Source organism: Mesoplodon mirus, assembly GCF_964341445.2.
Source record: "Mesoplodon mirus genome assembly, chromosome: 3".
NCBI classification, from domain to species: domain Eukaryota; kingdom Metazoa; phylum Chordata; class Mammalia; order Artiodactyla; family Ziphiidae; genus Mesoplodon; species Mesoplodon mirus.
The window spans coordinates 36,650,595-36,663,988 of record NC_138978.1 but is presented as its reverse complement, the minus strand read 5'-3'; the positions used below and the strand labels follow the sequence as shown (position 1 = coordinate 36,663,988).

Genomic DNA, 13,394 nt, shown 5'->3' with positions numbered 1-13,394 from the left:
GTAAAGATGATCCAAAATCTTGGAAGTAGAATGGAGAAAATACTAGAAACATTTAACAAGGACCTAGAAGAACTAAAGAGCAAACAAACAGTGATGAACAACACAATAAATGAAATTGAAAATTCTGTAGAAGGGATCAATAGCAGAATAACTGAGGCAGAAGAACGGATAAGTGACCTGGAAGATAAAATAGTGGAAATAACTACTGCAGAGCAGAATAAAGAAGAAGAAAGAAAAGAATTGAGGACAGTCTCAGAGACCTGTGGGACAACATTAAATGCACCAACATTCGAATCATAGGGGTCCCAGAAGAAGAAGAGAAAAAGAAAGGGACTGAGAAAATATTGGAAGACATTATAGTTGAAAACGTCCCTAATATGGGAAAGGAAATAGTTAATCAAGTCCAGGAAGCACAGAGTCCCATACAGGATAAATCCAAGGAGAAACACGCCAAGACACATATTAATCAAACTGTCAAAATTTAAGTACAAAGAAAAAATATTAAAAGCAGCGAGGGAAAAACAACAAACAACATACAAGGGAATCCCCATAAGATTAACAGCTGATCTTTCAGCAGAAACTCTGCAGGCCAGAAGGGACTGGCAGGACATATTTAAAGTGATGAAGGGGAAAAACCTACAACTAAGATTACTCTACCCAGCAAGGATCTCAGTCAGATTTGACAGAAATTAAATCCTTTACAGACAAGCGAAAGCTAAGAGAATTCAGGCCTACCAAACCAGCTTTACAGCAAATGCTAAAATAACTTCTCCAGGCAGGAAACACAAGAGAAGGAGAAGACCTACAATAACAAACCTAAAACAATTAAGAAAATGGTAATAGGAGCACACATATCAATAATTACCTTAAATGTAAATGGACTAAATGCTCCAACCAAAAGACATAGACTGGTTTCAATGGATACAAAAACAACACCCATATATATATGCTGTCTACAAGAGACCCACTTCAGACCTAGGGACACATACAGACTGAAAGTGAGAAGATGGAAAAAGATATTCCATGCAAATGGAAAGCAAAAGGAAGCTGGAGTAGCGATTCTCATATCAGACAAAATAAACTTTAAAACAAAGACTATTACAAGAGAAACAGATGGACACTACGTAATGATCAAGGGATCAATCCAAGAAGAAGATATAAGAATTGTAAATATGCATCCAACATAGAAGCACCTCAATACATAAGGCAAATACTAACAGACATAAAAGGGGAAATCGACAGTAACACAATCATAGTAGGAGACTTTAACACCCCACTTTGACCAATGGACAGATCATGCAAAATGAAAATAAATAAGGAAACACAAGCTTTAAATGATACATTAAACAAGATGGACTTAATTGATATTTACAGGACATTACATCCAAAAACAACAGAATACACATTTTTCTCAAGTACTCATGGAACATTCTCCAGGATAGATCATATCTTGGGTCACAAATCAAGCCTTGGTAAATTTAAGAAAATTGAAATTGTATCAAGTATCTTTTCTGGCCACAACGCTATGAGACTACATGTCAATTACAGGAAAAGATCTGTAAAAAATACAAACATATGGAGGCTAAACCATACACTACTTAATAACGAAGTGATCACTGTAGAAATCAAACAGGAAATCAAAAAATACCTAGAAACAAATGACAATGGAGACATGATGACCCAAAACCTATGAGATGCAGCAAAGCAATTCTAAGAGGGAAATTTATAGCAATACAATCCTACCTTAAGAAACAGGAAACATTTCAAATAAACAACCTAACCTTGCACCTAAAGCAATTAGAGAAAGAAGAACAAAAAAACCCCAAATTTAGCAGAAGGAAAGAAATCATAAATATCAGATGAGAAATAATTGAAAAAGAAATGAAGGAAACGACAGCAAAGATCAATAAAACTAAAAGCTGGTTCTTTGGGAAGATAAACAAAATGGATAAACCATTAACCAGACTCATCAAGAAAAACACGGAGAAGACTCAAATCAATAGAATTAGAAATGAAAAAGGGAGAAGTAACAACTGGCACTGCAGAAATACAAAAGATCATGAGAGATTACTACAAGCAACTCTATGCCAGTAAAATGGACAACCTGGAAGAAATGGACAAATTCTTGGAAATGCACAACCTGCCGAGACTGAACCAGGAAGAAATAGAAAATATGAACAGACCAGTCATAAGCACTGAAGTTGAAACTGTGGTTTAAAATCTCCCAACAAACAATGGCCCAGTACCAGATGGCTTCACAGGCGAATTCTGTCAAACATTTAGACAAGAGCTAACACCTATACTTCTCAAATTCTTCCAAAATATAGCAGAGGGAGGAACACTCCCAAACTCATTCTATGAGGCCACCATCACCCTGATACCAAAACCAGACAAAGATGTCACAAAGAAAGAAAAATACAGGCCAGTATCACTGATGAACATAGATGCAAAAATCCTCAACAAAATACTAGCAAATAGAATCCAACAGCACATTAAAAGGCTCATATACCATGATCAAGTGGGGTTTATCCCAAGAATGCAAGGATTCTTCAATATATGCAAATCAATCACTGTGATACACCATACTAACAAACTGAAGGAGAAAAACCATATGATCATCTCAATACATGCAGAGAAAGCTTTTGACAAAATTCGACACCCATTTATGATAAAAACCCTGCAGAAAGTAGGCATAGAGGGAACTTACCTCAACATAATAAAGGCCATATATGACAAACCCACAGCCAACATCGTCCTCAATGGTGAAAAACTGAAACCATTTCCACTAAAATCAGGAACAAGACAAGGTTGCCCATTCTCACCACTCGTATTCAACATAGTTCTGGAAGTTCTAGCCACGGCAGTCAGAGAAGTAAAAGAAATAAAGGAAATCCAAATTGGAAAAGAAGAAGTAAAGCTGTCACTGTTTTCAGATAACATGATACTATACACAGAGAATCCTAAATATGCTACCAGAAAACTACTAGAGCTAATCAATGAATTTGGTAAAGTAGCAGGATACAAAATTAATGCACAGAAATCTCTTGCATTCCTATAAACTAATGATGAAAAATCTGAAAGTGAAATTAAGAAAACACTCCCATTTACCATTGCAACAAAAAGAATAAAATATCTAAAAATAAACCTACCTAAGGAGACAAAAGACGTTTGCAGAAAATTATAAGACACTGATGAAAGACATTAAAGATGAGACAAACAGATGGAGAGATATACCATGTTCTTGAATTGGAAGAATCAACATTGTGAAAATGACTATACTACCCAAAGCAATCTACAGATTCAGTGCAATCCCTATCAAACTACCACTGGCATTTTTCACAGAACTAGAACAAAAAATTTCACAATTTGTATGGAAACACAAAAGACCCTGAATAGTGAAAGCAATCTTAAGAAAAATGGAGCTGGAGGAATCAGGCTCCCAGACTTCAGACTATACTACAAAGCTACAGTAGTCAAGACAGTATGGTACTGGCACAAAAACAGAAATATAGATCAACAGAACAGGATAGAAAGCCCAGAGATAAACCCACGCACATATGGGCACCTTATCTTTGATAAAGGAGTCAAGGATATACAGTGGAGAAAAGACAGCCTCTTCAATAAGTGGTGCTGGGAAAACTGGACAGGTACATGTAGAAGTATGTAATTAGAACACTCCCTAACACCATACACAAAAATAAACTCAGAATGGATTAAAGACGTAAATATAAGGCCAGACACTATAAAACTCTTAGAGGAAAACATAGGCAGAACACTCTATGAGATAAATCACAGCAAGATCCTTTTTGACCTACCTCCTAGAGAAATGGAAATAAAAACAGAAATAAACAAATGGGACCTAATGAAACTTCAAAGCTTCTGCACAGCAAAGGAAACAATAAACAAAACCAAAAGACAACCCTCAGAATGGGAGAAAATATTTTCAAATGAAGCAACTGACAAAGGATTAATCTCCAAAATTTACAAGCAGCTCATGCAGGTCAATAACAAAAAAACAAACAACCCAATCCAAAAATGAGCAGAAGACCTAAATAGACATTTCTCCAAAGAAGATATACAGATTGCCAACAAACACATGAAAGAATGCTCCACATCATTAATCATTAGAGAAATGCAAATCAAAACTACAATGAGATATCATCTCACACCTGTCAGAATGGCCATCATCAAAAAATCTGCAAACAATAAATGCTGGAGAGCGTGTGGAGAAAAGGGAACCCTCTTGCACTGTTGGGGGGAATGTAAACTGATACAGCCACTATGGAGAACAGTATGGAGGTTCCTTAAAAAACTAAAAATAGAACTACCATATGACCCATCAATCCCACTACTGGGCATATACCCTGAGAAAATCATAATTCAAAAAGAGTCATGTACCAAAATGTACATTGCAGCTGTATTTACAATAGCCAGGACATGGAAGCAACCTAAGTGTCCATCAACAGATGAATGGATAAAGAAGATGTGGCACATATATACAATGGAATACTACTCAGCCATTAAAAGAAACGAAATTTAGTTATTTGTAGTGAGTTGGATAGACGTAGAGTGTGTCGTACAGAGTGAAGTAAGTCAGAAAGAGAAAAACAAATACCGTATGCTAACATATATATGGAATCTAAGGGGGAAAAAAAAGGGTCATGAAGAACCTAGTGGTAACACGGGAATAAAGACACACACCAGGCTTCCTGGTAGCGCAGTGGTTGACAGTCCACCTGCGGATGCAGGGGACATGGGTTCGTGGCCTGGTCCGGGAAGATCCCACATGCCGCACAGTGGCTGGGCCCGTGATCCATGGTCACTGAGCCTGCACGTCCGGAGCCTGTGCTCTGCAATGGTAGAGGCCACAGCAGTGAGAGACCCGCATACCGCAAAAAAAAAAAAAACAAAAAACAAAAGACATGGACTTGAGCATGGACTTGAGGATATGGGGAGGGGGAAGTGTAAGCTGTGACAAAGTGAGAATGGACATATATACACTACCAAACGTAAAATAGATAGCTAGTGGGAAGTAGCCACATAGCACAGGGAAATCAGCTAGGTGGTTTGTGACCACCTGGAGGGGTGGGATAGGGAGGGTGGGAGGGAGGGATACGCAAAAGAGAAGAGATATTGGAACATATGTATATGTATAACTGATTGACTTTTTTGTAAAGAAGAAAGTAACACACCATTGTAAAGCAATTATACTCCAATAAAGATGTTTAAAAATAATAATAATAAATAAATAAATAAAATAAAAATTAAATTAAAAAAAAGACATATGCACCCCAGTGTTCATTGCCGCACTATTTACAATAGCTGGGTCATGGAAGCAACCTAAATGCCCATCAACAGATGCATGGATAAAGAAGATGTGGTACATATATACAATGGAATATTACTCAGCCATAAAAAGGAACAAAATTGGGTCATTTGTTGAGGTGTGGATGACCTAGAGACTGTCATACAGAGTGAAGTAAATCAGAAAGAGAGAAACAAATATCGTATATTAACGCATATATGTGGAACCTAGAAAAATGGTACAGATGAACCGGTTTGCAGGGCAGAAATTGAGACACAGATGTGGAGAACAAGCGTGTGGACACCAAGCAGGTAATGGGGCAGGGTAGTGGGGTGGGGGTATGATGAATTGGGCGATTGGGATTGACATGTATACACTGATGTGTATAAAATTGATGATGAATGGCAACCTGCTGTATAAAAAAGTAAATAGAATAAAATTTTAAATTAAAAAAAAGGAAACACAAGCTTTAAATGATACATTAAACAAGATGGACTTAATTGATATTTATAGGACATTCCATCCAAAAACAACACAATACACATTCTTCTCAAGTGCTCATTGAACATTCTCCAGGATAGATCATATCTTGGGTCACAAATCAAGCCTTGGTAAATTTAACAAAATTGAAGTTGTATCAAGTATCTTTTCTGACCACAATGCTATGAGACTAGATATCAAATAAAGGAAAAAACTCTGTAAAAATTACAAACACATGGAAGCTATACAATACACTACTTAATAACCAAGAGATGACTGAGGAAATCAAAGAGGAAATCAAAGAATACCTAGAAACAAATGACAATGAAAATACGATGACCCAAAACCTATGGGATGCAGCAAAAGCAGTTCTAGGAGGGAAGTTTATAGCAATAAAATCCTACCTTAAGAAACAAGAAACATCTCAAATAAACAACCTAACCTTACACCTAAAGCAATTAGACAAAGAAGAACAACGAAACCCCAGAGTTAGCAGAAGGAAAGAAATCATAAAGATGAGATCAGAAATAAATGAAAAAGAAATGAAGGAAACGATAGCAAAGATCAATAAAACTAAAAGCTGCTTCTTTGAGAAGATAAACAAAATTGATAAACCATTAGCCAGACTCATCAAGAAAAAGAGGGAGAGGACTCAAATCAATAAAATTAGAAAGGAAAAAGGAAAAGTTACAACAGACACCACAGAAATACAAAGCATCCTAAGAGACTACTACAAGCAACTCTATGCCAATAAAATGGACAACCTGGAAGAAATGGACAAATTCTCAGAAATGCACAACCTTCCAAGACTGAACCAGGAAGAAATACAAAATATAAACAGACCAATCACAAGCACTGAAATTGAAACTGATTAAAAACCTTCCAACAAACAAAAGCCCAGGACCAGGTGTCTTCACAGGCGAATTCTATCAAACACACAGAGAAGAGCTAACACCTACCCTTCTCAAACTCTTCCAAAATATAGCAGAAGGAGGAACACCCCCCAAACTCATTCTGTGAGGCCACCATCACCCTGATACCAAAACCAGACAAAGATGTCACAAAGAAAGAAAAATACAGGCCAATATCACTGATGAACATAGATGCAAAAATCCTCAACAAAATACTAGCAAATAGAATCCAACAGCACATTAAAAGGCTCATACACCATGATCAAGTGGGGTTTATCCCAGGAATGCAAGGATTCTTCAATATACGCAAATCAATCACTGTGATACACCATACTAACAAATTGAAGGAGGAAAACCATATGATCATCTCAATAGATGCAGAGAAAGCTTTTGACAAAATTCAACACCCATTTATGATAAAAACCCTGCAGAAAGTAGGCATTGAGGGAACTTTCCTCAACATAATAAAGGCCATATATGACAAACCCACAGCCAACATCGTCCTCAATGGTGAAAAACTGAAACCATTTCCAGTAAAGTCAGGAACAAGACAAGGTTGCCCACTCTCACCACTATTATTCAACATAGTTTTGGAAGTTTTAACCACAGCAATCAGAGAAGTAAAAGAAATAAAGGAAATCCAAATAGGAAAAGAAGAAGTAAAGCTGTCACTGTTTGCAAATGACATGATACTTTACACAGAGAATCTTAAAGATGTTACCAGAAAACTACTAGAGCTAATCAATGAATTTGGTAAAGTAGCAGGATACAAAATTAATGCACAGAAATCTCTTGCATTCCTATAAACTAATGATGAAAAATCTGAAAGTGAAATTAAGAAAACACTCCCATTTACCATTGCAACAAAAAGAATAAAATATCTAGGAATAAACCTACCTAAGGAGACAAAAGTTCTGTTTGCAGAAAATTATAAGACACTGATGAAAGACATTAAAGATGAGACAAACAGATGGAGAGATATACCATGTTCTTGAATTGGAAGAATCAACATTGTGAAAATGACTATACTACCCAAAGCAATCTACAGATTCAGTGCAATCCCTATCAAACTACCACTGGCATTTTTCACAGAACTAGAACAAAAAATTTCACAATTTGTATGGAAACACAAAAGACCCTGAACAGTGAAAGCAATCTTAAGAAAAATGGAGCTGGAGGAATCAGGCTCCCAGACTTCAGACTATACTACAAAGCTACAGTAGTCAAGACAGTATGGTTCTGGCACAGAAACAGAAATATAGATCAACAGAACAGGATAGAAAGCCCAGAGATAAACCCACACACATATGGGCACCTTATCTTTGATAAAGGAGTCAAGAATATACAGTGGAGAAAAGACAGCCTCTTCAATAAGTGGTGCTGGAAAAAATGGACAGGTACATATAAAAGAATGAAATTAGAACACTCCCTAAAGCCATACACAAAAATAAACTCAAAATGGATTAAAGACCTAAATATAGGGCCAGACACTGTAAAACTCTTAGAGGAAGACATAGGCAGAACACTCTGACATAAATCACAGCAAGATCCTTTTTGACCCACCTCCTAGAGAAATGGAAAAAAAAAATAAACAAATGGGACCTAATGAAACTTCAAAGCTTTTGCGCAGCAAAGGAAACTATAAAGAAGACCAAAAGACAACCCTTAGAATCGGAGGAAGTATTAGCAAATGAAGCAACTGACAAAGGATTAATCTCCAAAATTTACAAGCAGTTCATGCAGCTCAATAACAAAAAAACAAACAACCCAATCCAAAAATGGGCAGAAGACCTAAACAGACATTTCTCCAAAGAAGATATACAGATTGCCAACAAACACATGAAAGAATGCTCCACATCATTAATCATTAGAGAAATGCAAATCAAAACTACAATGAGATATCATCTCACACCTGTCAGAATGGGCATCATCAAAAAATCTGCAAATAATAAATGCTGGAGAGCGTGTGGAGAAAAGGGAACCCTCTTGCACTGTTGGGGGGAATGTAAATTGATACAGCCACTATGGAGAACAGTATGGAGGTTCCTTAAACAACTAAAAATAGAACTACCATACGACCCATCAATCCCACTACTGGGCATATACCCTGAGAAAACCATAATTCAAAATGAGTCGTGTACCACAGTGTTTCTTGCAGCTGTATTTACAATAGCCAGGACATGGAAGCAACCTAAGTGTCCATCGACAGATGAATGGATAAAGAAGATGTGGCACATATATACAATGGAATATTACTCAGCCATAAAAATAAACGAAATTGAGTTATTTGTAGTGACGTGGATGGACCTAGAGTCTGTCATACAGAGTGAAGTCAGAAAGAGAAAAATACCGTATGCTAACACATATATATGGAATCTTAAAAATAAATAAATAAATAAAAGGTCATGAAGAACCTAGGGGCATGACGGGAATAAAGACGCAGACCAGCTAGAGAATGGACTTGACGATATGGGGAGCGGGAAGAGTAAGCTGGGACAAAGTGATAGAGTGACACAGACATATATACACTACTGAACGTAAAATAGATAGATAGTGGGAAGTAGCCACATAGCACAGGGAGATCAGCTCAGTGCTTTGTGACCACCTAGAGGGGTGGGATAGGGAGGGTAGGAGGGAGGGAGACACAAGAGGGAAGAGATACAGGGATATATGTATATGTATAATTGATTCAGTTTGTTAAAAAGCAGAAACTAATACACCATTGTAAAGCAATTATACTCCAATAAAGATGTTAAAAAAAAAGTACATATGTTACTACCTAAAAAGCCATTCTTACAGAAAAAAAGATCTGTAAACTCCTGTTTGAGACAAAAGAGACTGATCATTCAACTTTTTCATATACCTGTACCTAAAAAGGAAAGCAAATTGCTAATGTATGTTTAGATACACTTATATAAAGTCATGATATTTTTTTAAAAAAAGGAGAATCTGTCTGCCAGGGACTTCCCTCCTGGTCCAATGGTTAAGAATCCGCCTGCCAATGCAGGGGACACGGGTTTGAGCCCTGGTCCGGGAAGATCCCACATGCCACAGAGCAACTAAGCGCATGCACCACAACTACTGAGCCTGCGCTCTAAAGCCAGCGAGCCACAACTACTGAAGCCCACGCACCTAGAGCCTGTGATCCGCAACAAGAGAAGCCACTGCAGTGAGAAGCCCACGCACTGCAATGAAGAGTAGCCCCCGCTTGCTGCAACTAGAGGAAGCCCATGTGCAGCAGCGAAGACCCAACGCAGCCAAAATAAATAAAGAAAGGAAGGAAGCAGAGGAGGAAGGGGAGGAAGGAGAATCCACCTGCCAGTGCAGGAGACACGTGTTCAAGCCCTGGTCCGGGAAGATCCCACATGCCACAGAGCAACTAAGCTCGTGCGCCACGATTACTGAGCCTGTGCTCTAGAGCCCGCTCGCCGCAACTAGAGAATGCCTGCACACAGCCAGAAAGACCCAACGCAGCCAAAAATAAATTATTATTTTTTAAATCTGAATCAAGGGAGAGGGAAAAAGGGAAGAAAATTCAGTTGATTTTTAAGGAGAAAAAAGAAGTTAAAGGTACAACTTGAAAAATCAAGTTAAATAGAAATGTAGGCAGTATGATAATTGTAATAAATTTGTATACATCAGTTATCACAAGAAATTAGCTTAAGCTCATCAGTTTAGTCAGACATAGATTGTTTTAAAATCTAGCTACATGCTGTTTACAAGAGACACTGCTGGGGGCTTCCCTGGTAGCGCAGTGGTTGAGAGTCTGCCTGCCGATGCAGGGGACATGGGTTCGTACCCCAGTCTGGGAAGATCCCACATGCCGCGGAGCGGCGGGGCCGTGAGCCATGGCCGCTGAGCCTGCACGTCCGGAGCCTGTGCTCCGCAACAGGAGAGGCCACAAGAGTGAGAGGCCTGCGTACCACACACACACAAAAAAAAGAGAGACACTGCTGAAATACGACAGAAAGGTGTTGAAAGTAAAAGAATGTAAAATGTATACCATGCAAACCTTTATCAAAATAAAGCTGGTGTTAACTGTACTGAAATTAGACAAAGAAGACTTTGGTGCTAAAAAGCATTAAAGAGGTTAGTATCTAATGATAAAAAAATACAGTTCACCAAGAAGATAAAAATTATAAATATACGTGCTCCTCAAAAACATAGCCTCAAAGTAGGTAAAGCAAAATTTGACAGAATTACATGGAAAATTTGGAAAATCCACAATCATTAGGAAATATTTTAATACACATCTCTCAATAATTGATAAACAGACAAGAAAAAATGGTGTATCAGTCAGCATAAGCTAATCAGTATTAAATGTTGATCAATTTTTAAAAATCAGTTGCATTCCTATTAGCAGCAAGTGGTTTGAAAATAAAATTTTTAAAGATACTCTTTAAGATAGCAAAAGAATTACAATACGGCCAGAAAAAGAAAATTACAATATGGTTCGTAAAAAGCATGAGACATTTGTAAAGGAATTTTTAAACTTATACTGAAGAAGAAATCTACGTTAAAGAATACTTAACAGATGGAAAATACTATCATGTTCCTGGATGGAAAGGCTCAGTATCATACATAGAAAGGTTATTTCTTCCCAAACTGTAAGTTCACTGGGATTCCAGTCAAAATACAAGTAGTGTTTTTCTGTGGAACTTGAAAAGCTGATCCTAAAATTCATATGAAAGGTCAAGGAGAAAGAATAGCTAAAACAATACTGAAGAATAACAAGGTAGGGAGACTTTTTCTGCCAGATATCCGTTTAATAAGATGTTATTGGTACACAATCGGACAGTAAGACGAAGGGAAACAGAATAGAGTATACAACACTTTTTTGGAAACTATGCAACTGCATTGCAGATCAGCACCCAAGAACTAGCTTCACTACTGGAGAGACTGTACAATGTTACAACTACTTTGGAGAGCAATTTAACAATATTTAATAAAGTGGAAGATGTATATATCTATCCTATAACCCACCAATTCTACTCCTAGGTATACACCCTGAAGAAATCCTGCCACATGTGAACAAAGGAACAAGTGCAAGAATGGCCATTAAAACTCTTTTGAAATAGTAAACAATTCATAACAACCTTAAATGTCTGTCAAAAGAGAATGAATAAATTATGATATATACATGTAATGGAGTACTATTAGCAGTTAAATTAGAGCTAAATTTATCAATATGGATACGTTTCAAAAACATAATGTTGAACAAAAAAAGCAAGTTGTAGAATGATATGTTCAGAATAATACTATTTATATAAAATTTAAAAGTATGCAAATGGTTTGTACATATATAGTAAAGTATAAAAACATGCATGGGGAAGGGCACAAAAGGGGATTCAGCCTTATCTGTTACCCTTTATTTCTTGAAAAAACAAAGATCTGAAGCAAAGATGTCAAAATAATAGGATTAACAAAGTAATACTTTGGTATACTTTGAAATTCATTTAAAAGAAAGACTAAAGCTCCATTATAAATCCTATATAGCAGTCACTTTTTAATCATCCAAATGAGATAGCAGTCTTTTGGCATACATAGCCTCTCTCTTTGCATCTAGGTCTGTGTATTTCTGTCTCTCATTTAGGAACCACCATCGCCTTCTCACAACTTCTTCAAAATGGGAATGAAGCTGGAAGCTGTGGACAGGAAGAATCCTCATTTCATTTGCCCAGCCACTATTGGGGAGGTGCGAGGCTCAGAGGTGCTTGTCACTTTTGATGGGTGGCGAGGGGCCTTTGACTACTGGTGCCGCTTCGACTCCCGGGACATCTTCCCTGTGGGCTGGTGTTCCTTGACTGGAGACAACCTGCAGCCGCCTGGCACTAAAGGTAAACGCTCTTAAAGTTGGAACCCAAGTTGGTAAGGGAGCCTACCTAGATCTTTCATGGTCAGCATACCTTCACCAATAAACCTCACTTGTAGGCAAAGGAGGATTTCAAGGGCCAGCAACTTAGGTAAAAACTAATGTCTACTGAAGAGTAATCAGAAACAGTAAGAATTTAAATGTCACGTGAAGCTAGACATGGAGTTTGGCATAAAGTAAAAATTCCTTGCTCTAAATATCTTGGCTTATTTTCAGGCAACTAGCTTCTCATCTCTCTTACTCTTATTACTAGCCTGTTTCAGAGTTTGAGTAGTATCTTTCTTGAGGTGCACATTCTTGCTTGGTAGATGAGCTGGACTAACATTGTATTATATAAAAATACTTAACAAGCACTGTAGCATAATGGAAAAAGCATGTGATTTGAAGTAAGATAGACTTAGATTTGAGGTCCAACTCTGCCTTTTGCCAGCTGTGTGGCTTTGGTCAGTTAATTCACCTCTCTAAACCTCAAAATTCCTTGTCTGTAAAAGAATACCTACTTCATAAAGTTACTGTGAAGAGTAAATGAGATTACATGGGTAAAATGCTTACATAATATCTGGCAAATACCAAATGCTAAACAAATGTTTTTACTGTATTACTGCTGTTCTTATTATAGTTATTATATATTTATTATAATTATTATATAATATGCTATATTATCATTATAATACTATTATTAAAATAACCACTACCTATGGGAGAGTATATATAAAGTACTAGAATAGTACCACAGAGTAGGTGAACAGTCAGTGATATTTCGAATGATCATGATGTTGGAGATCATCCAGAATAGAGTTTGAGGTAGCTCTTTTTTTTTTTGGCT

General features: G+C 37.2%; 1 protein-coding gene across 6 annotated transcripts in view; it reads left to right on the top strand.

Annotated features, from left to right (window-relative positions):
* SCMH1 (Scm polycomb group protein homolog 1) overlaps positions 1-13,394 on the top strand; it is a 199,266-nt gene that overhangs the window by 96,403 nt on the left and 89,469 nt on the right. For 5 of the 6 annotated variants that reach the window (XM_082616150.1, XM_082616153.1, XM_082616149.1 and 2 more), the window contains one exon: positions 12,290-12,533. In XM_082616150.1, the coding sequence (XP_082472276.1) occupies positions 12,290-12,533 (244 nt within the window). Of the gene's footprint in view, positions 1-12,262; positions 12,534-13,394 lie in introns of all 6 variants that reach the window. The other variant, XM_082616154.1, reaches the window with a different exon arrangement.